At 40.2% G+C, this 21,879-nt stretch overlaps 1 protein-coding gene across 11 annotated transcripts in view; it reads right to left on the bottom strand.

The window, feature by feature from the left end:
• Positions 1–21,879, bottom strand: part of FHOD3 (formin homology 2 domain containing 3) — a 399,793-nt gene that overhangs the window by 90,943 nt on the left and 286,971 nt on the right. For 8 of the 11 annotated variants that reach the window (XM_074576320.1, XM_074576316.1, XM_074576317.1 and 5 more), the window contains 3 exons: positions 10,301–10,402; positions 7,605–7,982; positions 3,979–4,104 (listed from right to left, as the gene is read on the bottom strand). In XM_074576320.1, coding sequence (XP_074432421.1) covers positions 3,979–4,104; positions 7,605–7,982; positions 10,301–10,402 — 606 coding nt within the window. The remainder of the gene's footprint in view (positions 1–3,978; positions 4,105–7,604; positions 7,983–10,300; positions 10,403–21,879) is intronic. The other 3 variants (XM_074576324.1, XM_074576326.1, XM_074576327.1) reach the window with 1 other exon arrangement.

Below are 21,879 nucleotides of genomic sequence, written 5' to 3'. Positions count from 1 at the left end.
CATTTGATTTAAGCGACAGAGGCAAGAGAATGGGGACCATGAACTCCTGCTGCCTCGCCCCGAGAAGAAGGCTCTTCGAGCTAGGCTAACTGCACTACTGTTTGACTACCAAGCCCAGTGGGAACCATCTCCTGGCAAATGCATCAGAAGGAATCTACCTTGGAAACACACCAGCAGGATATTTTTCTGGCAATGGAATGAATTAAAGCTGGTGCTGAATTCAGGAGCTCTTGCCATAGAAGTTAGACTCCTTCAGGGTCTCCTCTAACTGTGGCCATGATCAACAACGCACACACTTCACCACCAAAAACTCACTATGAGGAGGTGTGAAGCTTCGCAAGTAATAAGTTTGCTGTCCAGCTACAGATTCCAGGCCACAGCTTTCAATTTGAGTGACCATCTTAGATTCAGAGTCTGAGAAAGCAATCTTTGTCTAAACAGTGGAAATATAGAATAGTCTTACGACACCTTCTTCCCCAGGCAAGGTGGCAACTTGGTTGGAGGTACAGAAAAATGCTTTTCTCCCTGGTGTGCTCCAGCCACGTCTTGCTCTTCCCCTTTGTTATCAAAATTTATGAGGTTAAGAAATTGAGATTCCTTTTTTTTTTTCCTTTAGAAACTGGGGAGAGAGTTAATTGGTGATTTAAGTTGGGGAGAGTGGGACCAGTATATTTATGGAGCAAAGCAGTCTTTGGCACTTGAAAAGAGGAGGACTGGGTTATACTTCTTATGCATTAGAAGCAACTTTCACAACCAGAGAGCTATGAGAGAACCAATATACCCTTTCTTCTCTCCCAATGAAGGGCTGAACAGAAAGTGCCCTGCAATTTGCCCTCCTTCAGCAGGATTCCCATGGCTGCGATACGCACTGCAGAAACATGGCTCTCCACAGGGGACCCAGAGAAATGAAAGAGAACAACAGTTTTGCAAGAAGTTGGCAAAAGGCTGCAGCTGAATTTAGAAACCAAGAAAGAGTCAAGTAAGCCTTTTCTTCTGCTGTACAATCAGAAATATATACATTATGTGGATTTCAAAGAACAAAATCTTGCTACTATTGCACTGAATTATACTGCTGTTTTGGATTCCCTACTGGTCTTAGCCAAAGAGGATTTTAAAAGTATGAACATCAAAATGTCAACCACACTGCTTCTTTCCACCTAAGTTGTAGCTCTTGTTTACATAAGCAAAATGCAGCCAAGGGTCTGAGAGGCCTGTCAGGGTAACTGAACGGCACATGAATCATTTCGCTGGGCACTGCTCTAAATGCTGCCTCTTCCTTCCTCCTCGTTCTTGAAGGGCAGATAAACAGTACCAGGAACTGCATCTGAAGCTCTTCCCTGCATGATAAAAGACAGGAATCTTTCTGTGGATGCTTTGGATAACTGTAGTCATAAGCTGAAAGCAGAAAACTCACCTTGGAGCTAACCATAGATGCGCATCTGCTTCTTATCAAGTGTCTTCCTCTCCCCCCCTCATCTTTTAACTTTTTTGTGTGTTTGAATCCGTGTAAATTTTTACCATCAGGAGGTAGGAAATAATGTTTACATAATCTAAGGCAAACACCATTGAGAGAAGACTGTGAAAACTTCCGCAATACTTTCCACTTCCTAATTAGTGCCAAGCGTTGTGTCATGCACTACACAGCCTGCTCTCCAGTGCGCAAAATTCTATCCATCTATCTCCGCATGGGCATTTCCGCAACCCATGTCTTTCAGGCAAATGAAATAAAAGTGGGCTTCTGCCGTTCTTCAAAGCAGTTACACCATTAGAGCCTGCGCTAAACTATACATCTGCAATGGCAGCACACTCAAAAAGAACAAGACTTGATGAAAAATGGCAGCTTAACCTGTAAATTTAATTATCTTTCAAGAAATAACTGCATCTATTCTGCAGGCAACACGCTTCGCAGAGATTAATATACAAAAGGCATCAGGCCGTAACACCCCTCAAATATAAGAATGCAGAAATCCTGGTGAGTTCAACTACCGTGAATAGAAAGCTGCAGATTTACACAAGAAGAAAGAGCAGTGAATGCAACGTGAAGGAAAGACAGAGATGCAGCTCCAAGCATTGTGTTCAGACACTTAAAACATGTAAGAGAGATCTCATAGCTGAAGGCAGAGCACTTTCCAGTTTCCCAGAGAAAAGCAGAATGAGGTGTAATGGCTGGAAGATGCTGCTGGACAAACTGGCCTCAAAATATGAAATATTTTCCTAGCAGTGACGATAAATACTGGAATGTCTTCCAGCAGAACACATGTGCAGCCACTTGAAAACACGTGAAGGTACAGGGGGCTTTCATTTAGCTTCTGTGAGACCCATTACAGGTCACAACAGATGATCAGAAGAGCTCCCCTCTGGCCTGACTCTCCATGAATCTGTGAATTTTACAGCCTCATCCTGTGGGGCCAAGGCATTTTGGCTCCAAACCAGCAACGCACTTGCACGCTGCAGTGAAAGCTCACTTCCTCCACTGGAGCAGGGCCAGCGCGATCAACCCCTTGCAGGACAGGCCCAGCCATCTTCAGCCATCTCAGCGTTTGACCACTTTGGGGTTTCTTTGCTGCAGTAGCAATCAGAAGCTTACAACAGCAGGGGCTTAGAAAGCTGAAACTTCAAAAGCAGTGGGATACCTTTAATTCTTGCTTATCTTGCATCCATTTTGCTGAGGTAAAAGGGGGTGAAAATGCCAGTTGAGAGCTTTTTTATTATGGTTTCACTCAGCAATAATTTAATTCAGATCAGGAAAGACAAATCGAGGCAAGTTACTCTAGGAAGATGAGCAAATGAAAAACGATGCCTTTCTCCAAAGATAAACTTAATGTAATTACTCACTTGAAAAAAAGGATTAAATCAATACCTGATGGCTAGAAATGCATGCGTGCTGGAAGAACCTAACTTGAACCATTCTGAGTAATAGACTGGAAAGGATGTGAGGCACTAGGTAGGTTCAAACATATGTACATACACAAAACCCCATATATGTATTTCTATATGCATATAGAAATAATTAAAAAAATCATTAATAAAAATTAATTGGAATATAGCCAAAGGATCCTGAAAAATCATTCAGTTCGAAAAAGGTGGGAGAGGGAATTTTACGAATTAGAGATCAATCTGGCAACAAACAATCCAAAGCCTATCTGGCCTAACTGAAAATTATTTAATTAAATTATTATATTGAATTATTTAATTAAATTAATTTAAAACTTTTACCTTTGCACCTTAAACTCAGCATGACATCCTTTGAAGCTGACATTTACTTTATGGTTGTAACAGTCAGTTAATTTCTGGTGGTCCAAATCGTTTGCCAAGAACTTCTTTCATGTATCCATAACATTTTCCTATCATTTTTCTTGCCCTAGTTACATAATAATTCATAATTCAAAAGAGTATTTTGATTGGTCAAAATACTGCTTTTTTGTTGGTGGTGTGGGTTTTTTTTGTTGTTGGTTTTTTTTTTTTAAAGTGAGATGATAACTGGTAAGTCAGTATGAGTTTGCTTTATCTACAGCAAGAAAGATTTTGCCCTTGATGAAATACAATGAGATATATCAAGTATTTTCAAGGAAGGACAAAAAATTATTGCCTAGGAAATTCTGAGCTAAGCACATTTCCAAGATTTTATAGTTGATTTAAGATGATAGAAGTGAAAAGAGAGGTCTGAATTTATTTTAAAAAATGGCAAGAAATAAAATGTTCTTTAATTTACCTTTTAATACTTAGAACAGTATACATGTGACACAACTCTGTTTTATCCGTTTAAGTGGAAGAAGTAGGATGGAAATACATCCAGCCTTTAAAACCAAGTCAGAAAAAGGCTTACAAATGAGTGGGAAATGAACACGTCTAGACTTTTGTATGTTCTCTTTCCAACGTTAGAAAAGATCTGGCTACAAGATATTTCCAATATCCATTCAGAACAGCTCACACTGTCTATAAAGGAACTGTTGTCAAAACACTGATCAATTTACAAACCTGTCAGATTTGGCCTCTTGAGGTGGTGAGAGTGCTGTCCCATAACGAGAAGTGGGTGTTGCAGGGGCACTCACACCAGCGTAAGGTCGTGGAGAAGAGTAGGAGCTGCTGCCATAGCTATTGTATCTGAAGCAATGGGAGGGGAAGGAGGAGAAAGGGAGAGACAGAAAGAATCCATCAGTAAGCAGGCATGCAACAGAAAATCCTCTTGTTTAGGGGGTGACAGTGATCCTATACTCCAGAACTTCTCAAACATCTACCTTCTAAAAATATTGCTCTAATCCCAGCTTCAAAATACGTTACCTACCATCTCATTTTAATATCAATCATGTCATGGGCATACTTGATTCAAATAGTGAGCTATTGGTATGGAAAATAATGACAGCTTAGAATAGTGCTCCCAAGTGACATCTCGGAGTGGGAATAATTAAATTACCACTCAGTTACTCAAATTTACTAGCTGGTTTGGGAGCTGATGACTAGTCATTAGAAAAGAGACCAAACCAGTCCAAGTCAGCAGTATTCATATCTAGTGAAATTAAGGAAAACAGCAGCACTCCCAAGACATCATCTGAACATGGACATCCATGATTTGCAAATGTTTGCATTATAAATGAAAAGCATCCACATTCTTTTGAATTAAAGCAGGCAGTATTTTCTTTCCTCTCCCCCAACGTAAGTCATAACTTATGTGCCATTTATTACAATGTCTGTAAAAAATCATCACCGTGGTTAAAAAGACATGTCTCCGGAAGCATGGCTTTAGGAATTTCTACCAGCCATTCCCTCCATTAAAAAAACCCCAAACCTGCTTGACTTCAATGTGAGCTTGCTGATCAAAGAGAAATTGTTTCCAGGACTCCTGGAACAGCCACCTCCCCAGAGTCCCTTGTATCAATGTTTTCATCCTGGCTCCTGTACTGAATAGAAGAGGCAGTTGTGTTGCTCTGTTGTACCTTTCAACCTTGTATTTAAACAGCATGCCAAGGAGAAATTCCCAATTTGGAAAAATGTTAACATTTCTGTTCACAGATGATACCATTTTCCCACGTGGAAAGCGTATGATGCTCTCTGTAGGTGAAGTATTCCACAAGGCCAACTCATCCAAAGGACAAAATTCAGTTCAGGAAAAAGGGCAATGTCATTTTTCTCCTTATAATTCATCAGATATAATATATCCTCCTTCACCGCATCTTTTCTTTGCTGCTTCTTCTCCCACACACATCAGCGCTCAGTAATTTCACTCAGCAATTTTGTTTGAAAAGGCGGGTTGGTTTCCTTCAGCTCCATTTAGCACACTCATCTAGTCACGCAAAATTTCATTCAGAGTTTCAAGCTTCATTCCTTAGGGTACAACGGCATTGCTGCCTGCCAAAGCCCATGTTAAAATCAGAATAGATTTCAGTTAGGGGTTTTTATAATGGAAGAGATCATGCTTTAGAGAACATGCCCCCTTTGGCAACAATTCCAGGTTTATGTTTTAGAAAACAGCCCACCACCACCATCTGTTTTTGAGACACCATGCTGAGTGCCCAGGAACAGGGGAATAATTTTGGGAAAAAAAATGCTAACATGCATGTTTCTGAGCTACAAAAGGAATTTTGCTGAATGGGAATAATTGCCTTCCTGGCATTCCTGCCCTAGAAGAAAACTAACTAGAAACTGGAGATGGTGGCCCGGTGGAGGGCTGTGTAGCTGGGCAGTGGAGGGCTTCCCTGGCAGCACAGACCTGGCACAGGTCTTCTCTGCGGCACGCTCAGCTCAGAAAATGTTCTGCCTGTGCTGGTACTGAGTGAGCCATGAGAAAACTCTGTCATTCTGAGAACAACTCAGAGTTTATTTGGTATGTTCCTGACACTAACAGAAGCCTCCATTTCCATTTCACTCAACTGAAAGGAGACCTTATCAACCATTACATTTGTTTTTTTCTCCTCTGTCCCATGAAAAAGCTGACACAGCACATATCCTTTTTCAGACCAAGGAATTTCAATCAATCAGTAACTCTCATAAAAATGGAGAGAACACACCTTCTATGGACTCAGACCTACAAGTATTAACAAAATCAAAGTCAGAGGTACTGGGCTGGACACGGCATCCCTATATATGAAATTTAGAGGGAGACAGAGATGCTGGAAGAGTAGCAAGGCAAAACCAGCACACCAGGGTAAGTCTGCATTCCTGTACACAATCCATTTTCCCTTCTAGTCTCATACACCACCGCAGATGCAATGGCCTTGTCCCAGAAGTCTTCACTCTGAAGAAATCCCAGACATTTACCTCTTTTATGAACACATTATTGCTCAAATTGTGCAAGCTTTGCCCTCCTTTTTCTCCAAATAAACCCAGCACAATCCTTCCCCACACCATACCTTGATCCTGTGTGGTTACTAGAAGCAGAAGGATGGTCAGAAGAAAAAAAAAAAAAATCACTGCAGAAATACTAAATATTGTAGAAACAGGAGGTACTTAGGAATCTAATCTCTAAAAGGTATAACTCTAACAGCAGCAGTAATGAGAAAGCAATAAATAAGTGTGAGAGGCCTAAGGGAAAATTGCACCTATGCAGGAAAATGTAAATTCAGAGGAATCCCAGCGTTCAAGCTGCAGGTAAGGAAAGACACGTGATCTAAGTCTCTTCTCAACAGCTACTTGGATTTACAGGCTTTTCAGCACAACTAAAAATCAACAAAAACCACCCACCTATTAGAAGAGGAAGACTGAAAATTAAAAGGATCAAAGGAATCAAAATATTTGTTCACATGCAGCAATTCAGAAGGACTGCTGGAGAAAGGAAGAAATAAATAGGCTCACAATATATGTGCACATTTTCAGCACCTAGTTCAAACAACACTGATCATTGGGAGAGACGGCTAAAAATCATCAACTTCTTTTAAAGGTGATTCTCTAGCACTGTTTTCAGTGCTACCTACTGTCAACCTGTTTTACTTGAAAATCGATTGAGACAAAGCAATTTCTTTTGGGTTTTTAAAATGGGTGGGAAGGGGAAATTAAAAATTAAAATTAAAAACTAAGAGAAATGCATGAGGAGGAACTTAACTGACCAGATGTTGTGGAGGGAAAACTGTCTGACTGCTATATTCTCTTTATAGGGTTTAATCTACTTCTCTTATTACAAGCACGAGTTGAAATTGCACATGACAGGGATATGCACTGTAATCTAATAGCAAATTCAGGATTTGTCCGTTCAGTCTTTGAAGCCAGGATTTCGCCCCTGAATTCCAAGTGCTGATCTGATCTCCCTTGGTTTTATAGCCGAAGAGCTCCATTAATTTTCATGAAATCATGTCTGCAAATTACATTGTTGTTAATGAGAGCAAAATGGTGCTCTTATCTGTGATCTCCCAAATCACAGGTTATTCATCTACTGCTGTATAGAGGAAGCCAGGACACTTATTAACTATAGACCTTGAAGAGGAGTAAGATGAAATGAAGGCAACAAAGGCAAAGGGAGAATATTAATCAATTCAAAATACAGGCTTACAGGACTAAAACTAATCCAGTATGTTCTGGAAATAATACAACACAGAAAGTGCATCATTACCACTATAAAACTCTTGAAAGGTGTTATTCATTTATCTAAACATTGTCAGCTGTATAAAATCTACCTGTTTTCCCTCATCACCTCTGCTTCCTTTTCTTTCACAGATGCTGGAGACTCTTCAAAGTCGTAGGAGAAGAGGTGAAAAGGAGTATGTGGTACATAAGGTAATTTCTCCACCGTTGGAGATGCCTTTGGAGTAATGGATGATGATGAATTTTGGGAAGAGCTCAGCAATGCTGCCGCAGGTGAAGATGGTGACGAAAGGACAGAGTTATGATGAGAGACAGATGAATCAGGCACAGAAGAGGAGCTGCTAGAAGAGCTTTTTGCTCTAGAGCAGGAGAGAGGCCTCTCAGCTGGAGAAATGGCACTGGAGACGGCTGAAGAATCAGAACACTGTGAAAGGTTTTCATTCACAGCCTCCCGAGCACACGGGACCCCACTGTAGGAGGAAAACATCATGAGAAAGGGAAGGGAAGGAGAGAAAAACAGGGAAAAGAGAGATCAATAGATCATACCACTTGGAGGAAAGAGAATAAAGACTAGGAGAGTCAGACAAACGAAAACTTCGCAAATGCAGACAATCATTATCTTTTTTTTTTTTTTTTTTTTAAAGTAAGGAAACCCACATCTTTGTATCCCGGTGGGATTCTTCTGGGGGTTGCGAATACTGAGGAATGAAAGTGACTCCGCTTAAAGGAAAGCCCACAGGCTTCAGAACTAATTTTAATGAACCTTTTCACAACCATTTTCTGAGCCATTTTCAAGTGTTTCAAGTTAGGTTGTAAGCACAAAGCGGTATCAAATTGTCGGATGACATGGTCCACAGATATAGATGCTTCAAGATACAATCTGCATGACTGCCTCTTGAAGGCCAGATATCTGATGATCATCCTCCCCGGTGTTCTGATATTTTTACTAAAAACACTCATCCACCAGAGATGAAAATAAAAAATACTCAATCAGCACTGTTCTGCCAAAATTAAGCTTGAGAATGATTTCAAAATTAATGCCTTACCAGACCATTTGTCTAGGTGTGAAGGCACTAATTTCTCTGAGTGTCAGCATCCCATGTTGGTTTCAGATACAGACTTTCAGAGTTGCACTGAGTGCAAGAGAAAACCCATCTGCTTTACTCTAGTGAAGGCAGGTGTTGGTGAGTGACAGAAGCAGCAAGGCAGGTGAAAAGCCATGGGATCTGCACTCTGGGGTATCTGTTTTCACTAGTATCTCCAGCATAAACACTGTGCGTGGGCTTTGGGCTGGATCATTCAGCCCGTGGCTGATTTCCTTCTCCTGAGACGACCTCTGCAATCCACCTACAGGCATGCAAGGCATGGCCCTCATCTGAGGAGTGTGGGTTTGGCACAGAGTATGCAACAAAAATGTAATACGTGTTATATATGTTAGGATACCATGAAGTTAATCATTGGGTATATACCAGGTAATCGTTCTCACAGCAGAAGCACAATGGGCAATCTGGAAACCTTCATCTATTGCACCAGCTGGGCATGATGGCAGTCCCTGAAGCCAGGCTAGTCCTAGCCGTCCTGACAGCATCTAGCACAAACAGCCAGGGTACAGATCACTGTTGTAATGGTATTGTGACAGTGAAAGGGGGTATTGAGAAATGCCATGGGAATATCAATCAGTTATCTCAAAGTGACTATTATTTTAAAAGACCGATGACCTAAAAGCACATCATGCCCTGCACATGGCTCTTTCTTGTTTGGTTGTTGTTTTTTTTAAACAGTATTTTAGTATATTCATGCGATTTACTAATAACTTGTGCCTTACTTTTGACTTTCAAGAATTGGATTTGAGGAAATTATCACTTAATTTTGAAATTTCAGGCAGCCATTGGCAAGATTTGCAGACTGGAAGATATTAATAACAACAGTACAGTATTTTCTTTGGAATTTGCACATTAAACAGTTTCCTTTCTTCCTTCCGTGCTGTATAGCGTCTGCATGAATGTGGTTTATTTAAAAAAAAATAAATCCAATCTCATTTGCCGTGTTGCAAAGCCAAACAATTTAACCTAAATCAAATGGCTGTCTGGAAGAAAGAACGTATTTTCTTTCTTCCCATTTATTAGGATAAAGTTGCCAGATGCCAAATCCATATATCCCCCAGAAATAAGTGGAAAATTTTACATGAGAATATTGTTTTGATAGGTGGTTTGTTTATATCCATATATACACAGAGGGGCAGGTATGTGTAAGATGGTATATGTCTATCAATTTTGCCTCTAAGTAGTTCTTTCCTATTAAAACATGAACAAAATTGATAGAAACCATAGGCAGCATTCAAAAAATGTTGACCTTTTTCATAGTGACAGATATTGCTAATAAGGTTGTATCATGAAAATATGGATGAAGACCTAAGAAACCAAGCAACATCCTAACTCAGGGAAGCACTGCAACATTTCACCATTGCCTTGACTAAAAAGATAAACTTAAGCCATGCCTAGAAGTTATGCTTTATGCTAAATCTTTCACGATTTGTGAGCGTCACTCATTTTCTACAAAGGCAGTGAGCGCAGACAGTTCTTAGTGCATTGAGCCTATATAATTAAATTGTTTCTGTTAACACACACATCCCGACAAAGCTAAGCTTTTAAATGCAAAAAGATTTCCTTGGGGGGTGGCTTTAACAGGTGATCTAGGAACGCGAGTGAAAAGGCAGATGCTGCTGCACACTGTGCTGGTGAGTTCATGCCAGAGGCTGAGGTTGAGGGACAATGCCAAATCCTGGTACCTGGCTTTGACCTGCCTACTGGTCTCTTCCTCCCCCTCATCCTCAGTATTGGGCTCTGTGACTGGCTGTTCTTCTTCTTCCTCTTCATACTCTTCATCCTCTCTGAGGTCAGACCAAGGAAAGAGGCATGCAGTGGAATGGAAAGAGAGAAGGTGGAAGAGAAAACAATGTGAGTCGCCAGAAAAAGAAATGCAATGAAGTTAGAAATGGAAGGAAAACACTGAGGGGAGGGGGAAGTTATGGCACTAGACAATCAGCCACCTAAACCTTCCCACTAAGTATGTGAGAGTGCAAGGGTAGCTACCAATACAAAAATTTTATACTCTCCCCTGTTTAGATTTTTTACTATTGATTTTTAAGACCCTGAAGACACATTTTTTGTTTCCTCAAGCTTGGCTTTCCACTTGCTGCTGCCCTACCTGCAGAGGCATTAATGGAAAACATTCATGACAATACCGATGTTCAACTCGTTAGTCATTGAGCTGGGCCGGTTTGGCTTAAAGGACAGTACACGCTGTGCTGGCATGGGACAGCTGGCACTGGACATCATGCTTTCTAAATTAACACAAATAAAACATTCCTGTTAAGCAGGCGATAGCTCAACTGGAAAACAGAACAGGGTGAACCATTAAGTTAGAAATAACAGAGAGACCAAATCAGTTCAGGACTATTTGCAAATAGCAATATTTAAGTTATTGGATGCCAGTACATGAATTTTTTCAGTAAAGAGTCATTAGTATGGTCAAAGCAGGCTTCGGTTCAGCAGTAATTCTGGCAGAGGAGGACTGTAAGTCACGCATAAAGCCTCCATAACCTACAAACCACATAAGTAAAAAAGAAAACTATACTAAACAAAACAAAAAAGGCTACATTGTCGGTCTCCTCTTGCTCTCATTTATGCCCTTCCTCCCCAAACACACAGACTTGTGGAAGATTTAGAAAATACTCTCTCTTTGGACTTCTTTTGCATTTGCAGTTGATCCAGTTCTCCACTTGATTTAATGATGAATACCATCAGGTTATGTTCCATGCAAAAAGTAAAACATACAAACAGTAATAAAGTTTGTAAGACGCTCATATTCCTTGTATTTTCCTAAAAGCTGGTTTTCTTTTCTCTAATTCTGAAGGGATGCTCTGTGCATTTTTTTCCATTTAGAATTAGTTTCCATGTCATAAGAACAATGAATATTTACAATGTGAGATCATGAACTCATCGAGTGCAACGCAAAGGGTCAATCCAAATTTTTTTTGCATTTGTATGGAGTTAGTTATAGAATAATCAGGAAATGGGCAGCACCTGGAACTTTTCCAATACTCTGGCAAACATCTATAAGGTAGACACTTTCAACCATTCCTAAAGGTATCATAGTGACATAACCATCTCAGTTGTCATCTCTCCATCTCCTTGTATTCTCCACAAACATATATATCCCCTATGGAGATACCTCTCAACTTCCACACACATGTATACATTGGTATACAACATTCCTCCTCCCCCTCCCCCCCCCAAAAAAAAAAAAAAAGAATCAGTTGGCCAGGAAGCACTCGTATCATCCCTTCTTACCAGCAAGCAGCTCAATACTAGCTTTGCCGTTATCTCCTGTGAAGGGCAAATGTCTACATCTGCCAGTCATACAGCAACCACATTTGGGAAATACCTCATGAAGCTCTGTGAAATCACAGTTCTTCTCTGATAGGAGTACAACGCATCCTATAATGCTGATAGCACAGCTATTGCTAACACGAACAAGTACAGCCTTGTTATTACTATGTTTTAAGCTCCAGATTGATGACATCAAATTCCTTGCTCTCCTCGACTGTCTCGAAATGCGCAAAATCGTAACTGAAATACTCATTGGATACGGCAGATCTCATAAATTTGAAAGGGCTCTTTGAGAGTTTATTCGTTCACATGAGTGCATGGTAGCAAGGACAAGAGTTTACACAATACTGGTTGAACTGGGAACAACCGGAGTTATATTTGCACTGAATGGAAAGAGAAGGCGAGAAGAAAAAAGCATCCAGAACCGAGAGCGTTAGCTCATGGTTAAGGATCACTTCTTAGCACAGCATCATCAGGCCCCTAAACTACCATGTGCCAGGTGAGCAACACATCCTGCCTTTTCCTTGAGATCTCGTCACCTTGTGTTTTTACACCTTTGTCTTTACACCTTGTGTTAATAACCCTGAACCTACTGCTTAAAGCCATGATACCAAGTCTTTACCAGGAGTGAAAGCTGTTCCCTTCCCCACTATTCAGAGTTTTTGCAATCAGTATTTATCAGAATAGGATATTTAATTAGTACTCAGAGGCCTGAAACTACTTTTACCCTACAGCCTATTTCCCTAGGGCCACGCAAAGTTTGGAATTAAATAAGGACTTGTGATTCTAATTTTAGGCACACATTTCTGAAAATGCTGAGCTTCCGTGTAGGAAGTGCACATTTTTCAAGTGAACCGTATATTAAATACTACAGGTGAGCAGTAATCAATTAAAATACAGTCGTCTGAACTTCTTCCTGCTCTGCAAAGCAGCATTCTAATCCATTATTGGGAAAACTGAATTCCCGTACAACTAGCTTAATTATAAATATGAAAACACCCTAAATTAAGCCCACATATAACAGCCTTCATAAAATTAAGATATATTACCATTTCCTCACAGAAAAATCACTGCACCTTACCTTGGAAGGACTAGTTGTCTGCAAAAAAAATCCTGAGAACCAAGCAGTTCTTAGAATTAACATAAAAATGTCCATATAAGCTCACGTTGATTTGAAAGGAAATGGAGCTGTGATATATCAATTTCCAGAGCCATCAATGACATATTTTCCATAAGCACTAGCATTTACTTAAAAACATGATTAAAAGAGAAATAGCTCTTTAGAATATATGTAAGATAGCTATGCTTAAAGGACCTTAGTTTTTTACATACATGCTTCTCTCAGGTAAGCTGTGCAATACATCCATGTGCTGAAGGCTAAGTTATAGAAAAGGGAATTAATTTCATCTGTAAGTCGGTTATTAGACCGAAACCCATTATCACATAAAGACCAGTTTGGGACCTGTAAGGTTTTGGGTTCAGTCTGTAGGTAAACACATTCCTGCCTACAACGAGAAAGAGAACTTAGACCAGGAGGTGATATGGCTTACATGGAGCTGAAGGGAATGTTTAGCCCCTGTCCCCTTTCATGACGGGTTGCGAACTATTAATGTCACATGAAGGAAATACTTCTGTCTGCTGTGATGTTTATCTGCAATTTCATTTTAGGAAGCAAAAAGTCAAGAGCCCGCTTCTCGGATATTATGACTTGCTGTACTCTAAAAGAGCAGATCAAGAGTAACGACCCCTTAATTTGTATATTATTTGAGAATATTGTATTTCAAAAGACCTATGTATATACAGCAACCCTGTGTGGCACACTTGTTTTTACAGTTTATAATCAGACATTAACACATCCCTAACGGGTAGTGTTTCCAAGCTGAATATTTTGTTGGAAATCAATCTCTGATTGATTATTGCACATATATCTGAACTGTGGATAATGAAAAAGAAAACTGAATTAACAGGGTGGGCTCTAAGAAGTGAGCATATGCAAATCGTACACACACTCCATCCGCTCAGAGCTCAGAGAGTACACCAAGAAGGTGTTACACACCCATTAGAGCAACTGGCTTGGTGGACTGGCATTCCCAAGGCTGCTGGTAGCCCACAGCACTGCCTGCTCCACAAGAGTGGATACCAGCCAGACGATTCTCCTATCAGGCCAAGGACTCTTTCCTCTAATCTCCTTGACTTACAGATCAAAAGCTTAGAAGAAGCTTTGATTGGAAAGGTCTCTTCCTCTGCTAAATTTAACTCTAGGAGGACAGCAGGTACATGGCAACTGGCTGGAAAGGCCAGAAGAAGGAGCTGACTCTGCCTGTGTCGGCTGTAGAGATGACCAGTGTTGTGTGTGGAGGTGGGCACGCTCCCCAACCTGGGGGAGCCATCCGGTCAAGGGAAATTTGCACAATGCAACTAAGGGCACGCTTAGGAGAGACGCTCAATGCTTGCAAAGTCCTCTTTCAGAAACTAAACTCACAGTTTCAGACCCCTGGACCATCCCCAGGAAGTCGATCAGATTCAGATCAGAGGAGAGGGGTAAGCTCACAAGCAGGAATCAAGTGCGCCTGCTTTCCACCCAAGCAATAGTGGCAGTTGTTTCTCAGTATTGTTTTAAAGAACAAATATTCTGTCCATGAAAACAGGTAGTACCTGCTACCTAAATCTTTCCCAAAAGGTAGAAAAGGAAAAATTCCACTTGACTATTTATTAAAACAGGAAAACACCAACTACAGACAGACGACATTCTTGTAAAGCTAAGAACGTCAGACGGATGCTCCAACAGAACAGCGTATTTGTGCATTCATCTGGACCCTTCAGGGTTATGTGTTCATTTCTGCGTGCAATGGAGAAGGGATGATGTGGAAAAGTTCACTTCCCCGCCCACGTACACATGCAAATTTGGTGCCAATGCAATAGTAGAATTAAATTAAGAAAAATGATACATAGGGAGGTTTTCAATTAAACTAGGCTGCAGAACCTAGCATGCTTTTCAGTAGCACAGAGGAACTTATCCTGTTCGACATAAGGCAAATATTTATTCTGAGGCAGGGAGGAAGGGCTTCAGCTAATGCTGAAGGATCAGATACATTCAGCTAACCTTAAGGCTATTGCTGTGTTACTTCAGTTCCGTGATAACAGCACATTAGAAGTATTTAAACAAAAGCTTTATAGCAGTAAAAACAAATTTCAAAACAATCACTGTGTTTATTTTCATCTTTAAAATGGATTATTTCTACAGGTTAACACTCCCACCAAACAAACAAACAAAACCCCCACAATTCTCTATGAAGTGTATCATCAGTCACGGCAACTAACATGCATCTACTAGGGCACAGTTTCTGCTCAGTTGTTTCAACTAAAGTTTGATGTGAAAGTATTTATAGCCCCCTAAAATACGTGCATGTTTAAAAAGACTACAAAAGTGCACTTTATGGACAGAGAACCACAAGGGCATCAAAACAAAATCTAGGCAAAGGGTTTAGAACTAATGGAATAACCTTTCTCCTTTTAAAAGTAAATTGAAAAAAAAAACAACCACAAAACCCACAAAAAGAGTGCCAATCATACTAGTCCTGCCGATATTAAATAGCTACTCTAAGTTGCAGAGACACAAACACTAAGAAATACAGACTGAGGAAAGGAAATTATAATCAAGGGACTCATCTACAAGTTTAGCAGAAGGCAGGGGCAAAGTCTGTAGGACGCTAAGCATCATAACTGACACATACCTAACCTAGCCACAGCTACGTGACTTTGAAACGAAGGCACCACTCTGAAGACACTGACTCTCCACAAGAACTCAAAGCACCAAAAAAATGCTCTCCATCCTACTGGTCCCTAGAGCTGAACAGTTTGTGCAAGGTTATCTAGCTGCTGCCCTTTCCGGGCTCCCCCCTAAACTCTTCCCTTCATAGACTTTTGATGAATTCAGCCTGAAGAAACTCAGGCTTTCTTTGTTCTAGCTTGTAGCCCAGAAACACAAGTTTCTCGCTCCCCTCGTGCCACCCCTGCCCCAAAGATACAGCTAATACAAAAATCAAAGGCTACGCTAAAGGAAAAAAAAAAAAACAAACAAAACACACCACCAAAGTCAGAAAATAAGCATGAGCACAGAAACACATTCTGCTCTGCCGGGTATCAACGCAAATTTTTAAAGTGTAATATACGCTTTAAACCCTTTTAATTCAGGAAGAATTTGACCACTACTGTTCGAATACAGAACAATAGGAAAAAGGATGGTCTTGCCATCATTAGGCTACCAACGTTTTGGTGTAGAAGCTAATTAATGAGGTAACAGCACATTAAAATATCTCCCTTTTGGTATATGATTCCAATTTCTGTACAGCTCATTTAACCTTTACTAACGTCTTACTAAATATTTACTTTTTAATTTTGCAGGTTATTAGACTAGGCCCTAAGTGTACTTCTGAGTCTTTTGCGACCACCCACAGAATTATACAGAAATTCCCAAGAAATGCGAACACTGGACTCCAGTGAAAAAAGGGGTCTTGGAGTTATGAAGCGACCCAGAGAAGGACTAGGCAATTGTAAAGCTGTTAGCCATTATTACCACACTCTCTGAAAATCACCCTATGTGCAGTTAATTACTGATGAGGAATGTTCTCTCTCTCTTTCTCTTTATAATTAAGTCAAGTGCTTTTCAGTTTCCCTGCTTTAAATTACTTTCATTTAAACTTTCAGTGCCTTTCAGAAAAGCAGCTCCTGACTAGGACTACAGGCAACATTCAGTGAAGTAAGATCACCGTCAGCCATTCCACAGTATTATTCTAAATGAAATACTACAGTTGATCTCAAATTTTTCTTTCAAGGTTGTTCCCCACCCCCCTTCAAACCTCTGACCTGTTTTACCTCTTGCACAGCACTTGGAAAGCTGCGTCTCTGAACCCCTCACAGGTGAACAAATAGAAAATGAAAAATGTTCCATCAAGGAGAGATCTTTATAAGTCACAGTGGATGTATTTTCTTTCGCAATCGCTTGCCATTGTCCTCAATTTATGAGTGAAATTCCACTTTCATAGGTTAGACAGCACAATTCATTGCCAAATTCCTAAGTCCTTGTGGAACAAATAAATGCCTTGGTACACTTCTGCTTATTTTTCCTTTCTTCTATCTTCGCTGCCAGAACAGATTCAACTAGTCTATTACGTGAAAGCCGAAAGTGGAATTAATTTAAATTCATCATTTATTACTCTGTGTAAAGATATGGTGATATACTTTCCTCCTCCATTAAAAACAACACTAAGAAACCCACCTATTAACCCCCCTGCTCATTTCCATTCCACTGCTACATGTGATAGACCGCTGCAGTTGGTGCAATTAGGTGAAGATGAAAATACATGAAAAGATACAGGTAACAACTTACTTGTGAAGCCTCAAAAGTTCACCTTCTGCACAGAAGGGAAATAATTACAAAGGTCAAAAAGAAAATTATCCTCGTATTTTTGTCCTAAATAAAGCAAACTGTTCAGAAAAAAAGTTGAGGAAATGACAAATAATGTAAAGTAAGTGTGTTCTCTGTAACTTCATATTATGCTGTCCTTTATCTCCAGGTTACTGTTATTTTCTTCTATCTTCTAAAATATTATCAGTAACAACTTTTCACACCTAAATAATACCTAGGTAATGCCTCCACACTTTTTTTCATTGCTGCAGTTGGTTTATATAGGACACATCAAAGCAGAGCAAGTCTTAAGATACTGGCAAGGCTGTGCAAAGACTTCAAGAATCCCGACTCTCTGATCACTGAACAGCACTGCTGTTTTTACATCTGTATGTGCAGAAGAGGCAAAGAAACAGAATCATGATGTAGAGAGACTTTAGGAGCAATGAATACTGAAACACATAAAGAAAGAGAGAAGAAACAGTGTTTTCAGAGCTTGGAACTGCATACTGGTTGACACCTGGAGGTCACAGTTACTGTCCCTTACTTCAAAGGGAGGGATCTGGAAATGGCATCCTGCCAAACTGCTGTCTGTCTTTCCTCCCATCGCGTCATACGTGTAAAAAACTTTCCTGGCCTCAGAGGATCGTGTTTACAAATACTGGGAACACGCTGTGGAGGTGAATCCTCTAAGGCACGTATAGGCCAGTGCATAAGACACTACCACGGGCCTCTGGAGAAATGTGTTCAAATCCTGGTTTGGCATTACATTTCCTCAGGTAATTCACCAAAGCTAAATACACAGTGGAAAATTTAAAAAAAATAGGCTCAGTCACGCTGTGCTTTCATTTGCCAGGCAGCTGTAGTCTCATTTAAGTCTCAGTGCTTTCTTCATTCCTACTACAATTTAAACAGGAAAAAAATCTACCACTGCTTTTACAGCAAAGTCCAGTGCTGTCAACTGGACTCTGCATGTATACGAAGTACAAAACACCTCCTTTCAGCAAGATCCACAAACAGCAAACAGTACCCCTACTACAAAAGCTGACATTTCCACAGAGGTATTTTAATTCAGACAAAAAGTGTGGGTATCAAACTGAGACAGTAATAGGACCAGCACGAGACACTCATCAAGCTGTAGTTTAAAAATTTTTTTTATTACCCATGCATTACTAGGTCAATCTCTATTTATACATAAATGGAGTCTTTTGTTCCTCATATGGGTTTGAAAGAAGACTTTTCTTAACCTGTCTCGTGTCTCTTCCCCTACTGCATCGCTTACAGGCACTTCCAAGATATTCTTACAGAGAGTAAGATCACAAATGTTACATTTTTATTCACCCCCTTTCAAATCTGCTTGACTTCATACTTCAAATAACCCTGCCTGCACAAGAGAAATAAACGTGTCCTCCTTGTCCCAAAACTAAAATAGCAGCACCTGAACGGATCAGATTTTGTATGTTGTTACCAATGACGAATAGCGGTCCGATGCTATGAATAGATGCAACCTTACCAAGCCTTTTAATTTCATGCATAAATCTCCTTTACAAACCCACTGCTTTTACAACCCATTTCCATTTTTGCCCATACCAATCAAATTGTGAAAAGTTAACATCTCCCCCATTACTCATCATATGCCATTCTATTTCAAAGCCACCAACAACGCCAGGTAGCTCAGACCACATACATGTATGTATTAAAAGGATCCTTGGCATATCCCCAGATAGGTGGCTGCATGTTTATCCTGGAGATGTTTGCTTTATCTAGATTCATCCCTCAGTTGTTTCAAATATCTGAAAACAGGAACCAGAGACAAACATCTAGGAACAAAATACATTTGTTTCCTTCTATGGAAGCAATAAAAATAAATCAATTTCTTTTTTCTTCTAGGCCTTTAATGGTCTGCATGGCAGCCTGAGTCCTGCATTAAATGCTGATGTTGAGTCTCCCCGCTCTGCTGTTTCATACTTACCATGCCATTCATCATATTTGCCACAGACAGCAACTCTAAAAGATGTGGCAAGTACCCATCCTAAATAAAATGAAATAAACCCCACCCACCACTCTAACCAGCAGTTTGATTTATAGCCATAAGTATTCACATAACCAAAATATTTCACACAGCGTAGTGGAAAGTCACTAGAACTTGAAACATCATAACAAAAACTAGAATTTTGCCATAGTAAATGCTAGAGAAAAATCAAAGATTAGTTATGGTTTAGGATGTCTGGAAACACAGAAAATCATAATAAAAAAAAAAAGAAGAAAGAAGTCTCAGCTGTATTTTGGACAAACCACCCCTGCAGGCCTGGCTCTACATGAAGCAATTTGAATAATCATTTAATAGTGCATAATAGTCAAACTAAGCTCTGTGCTGTTGGTTAGAAACTCGTCAGGAATCCGAAGTTAAGCAGAAAAAATGCCTAGCGTCAGAGGCTCAGCTGTGTTCATTGTTTTCTGGTAAAACCAAAACAGCGTCATGATCTCTTCCTGCATCTGAGCCATCCTCAAGCATCAGAAACATGTATTTTCTTACAAACAAATCCTTATGACTTCTCAGCACAGCTCTCCTTTATTTAGACAACAATTTTCCAGCTTTTTTTCTCCTAGGGTTGTAAAGGGTGTGAAAGTCCTTGAGCCCTGCGTGCACCGTGCAATGGTATCCAGTTAGCCCAGAAATTTGCAGGAAACTTTGGAATTCCCTGTGCTACTCTTTGCTCGGAGGAAGAGTCCTAACAGCCTTACAGGGAGGACCTTAAAAAAAGCACAGTTCATAGGTACATAATGCTCTCTGCACTGCTTTTTCCTTAACAATACAGTTCTCCTGAAGGCCAAATTTCTTCAGATTGAAAAATCTGGAAGCCTCAGGTGACCCTGAACAGTTGCTCTTCCTCATACCTTTTTAGCCCTGTGGTCTGGCAAAGACAGCTTGTTAAATCCAGCTTCGATCACTGATTAGGATGCAGGCTCTGATGAGTTCTTAAGATGGAAGCCAGCTCTTCTGCTTGTTAGGTTTCAAACACAGGAATACTGACAAGTCCTAACCAAGGCCTCGTTATCTCTAGGTGAACGTGTACAGCATTACATGATCAATCCTAGCAATTCTTTTGTGATTTTTGATGATACAAAACAAATCAAAGCTACAAAAAAGAAGAAAACAGAGAGTCTAGTAAAGTAAGGTAAATACCCAATCCTAGCTATTCACAACTTTATAAACCTCAGTCTTTGATTGCAACTAATTGCACAAAGCTTTGACAGAGCCGTTCATTCAAATGTCTATAAGAGGCGTCAGTGTAAATCCCAGAGTAGCTCCCTTGAGTACATTTGCTATGTCTGGCTGACTCAGCTCTTATGGGACACTCAGGGAGAGAGACGAGGAGGTCGCTGTGCAGTATCTGATCTAGTTGAAGATGTCCCTGCTTACTGCAGGGGGGTTGGACTAGATGACCTTTAAAGGTCCCTTCCAACCCAACACATTCTATGATTCTATGATTGAAGAAAGGGAAATGCACAGCAAAATGTGAAACAAATTAATATGAAAAACTCAGAGAAGTACTTGTTTCTGGTTTATATGTATAGGGCTCTTGCACAGCACCTGTTCAGCGCTCAAGACAGCGCTGAGAACTTCCAAACTACCTGCCTTCTACTCCCTCAAAGCCAGACACGACGAGACTGAAAGACAGACAGACAGCAATTTGTTTTTTAATGCTTATATCGCCAGAAATCACTGCATACAATAAAACATTGATCTAGTGCAAGTTCCATGCCACTCCTTACATTCTTCCCTGACTCTATCCATTGTGTGGTTGGAAAAAGCTAGCTTTACTTTAAAAAGAAAAAAACAAACCCCATGGAAGAACTTATTTAAAAGTCTAACGCTTAAGAAACAGCACGCTAGACCACAGATTGAGAGCACTCAATTTGGACCAGGGCAGAAAACCTTAGGAGGTGCCCTCAGCGAAGCATTTAAAACATAATGTTAACAGAACTGAAGTTCCCCCCAGGTCTTTTGGTGCTCTATGCCACCATGGGAAAAGAGAGAAGTTTTGAGCAAAGCATACCTGCTGGTGGTCAGGACTGGCATTTTAAAGTACCCTGCAGCAGCTACATATCCTTAAACTGGCCTTCACCTTTTCTTAGTTAGTAGTCGTTATCAACTTATTTATTTATTTATTTAGTAAAAGGCACGTTACCCTGGGTTTCACTCTCCATGAAAACTATTTTAACACAAAGCAGATTTGGGTTTTTATTTATTTTGAACCACAAGCGAGAAAGCAATACATTTAGTTCAGAAGAAGGTTGCCAAATGGATGAAAAAGGCCTGCAAGTTTTCCTTCTGGTTGCCCTTAGCATTTACGGTCAACTTTTCCCAGGTCAAAACCCAAAGTCTGCTCTCAATTAGCCTGGCATAAATCAGAAAAACTCCATTGACTTCAGACGGCTTTTCTGGATATAGAGCATTGTGAGACAGAACAGAATTTGGCCAATATTGTCTTTTTTTGTTTTACCGGCACCATGGAGTTTTCTCTTTTTGGAAGACTTATCGGTTGACACAAAGCAGATGACTGT

This window comes from Larus michahellis, chromosome 2 (genome assembly GCF_964199755.1).
Source record: "Larus michahellis chromosome 2, bLarMic1.1, whole genome shotgun sequence".
Classification (NCBI taxonomy): Eukaryota; Metazoa; Chordata; class Aves; order Charadriiformes; family Laridae; genus Larus; species Larus michahellis.
The sequence above is the reverse complement of the archived record's forward strand: the minus strand, read 5'-3'. Positions and strand labels throughout refer to the sequence as shown.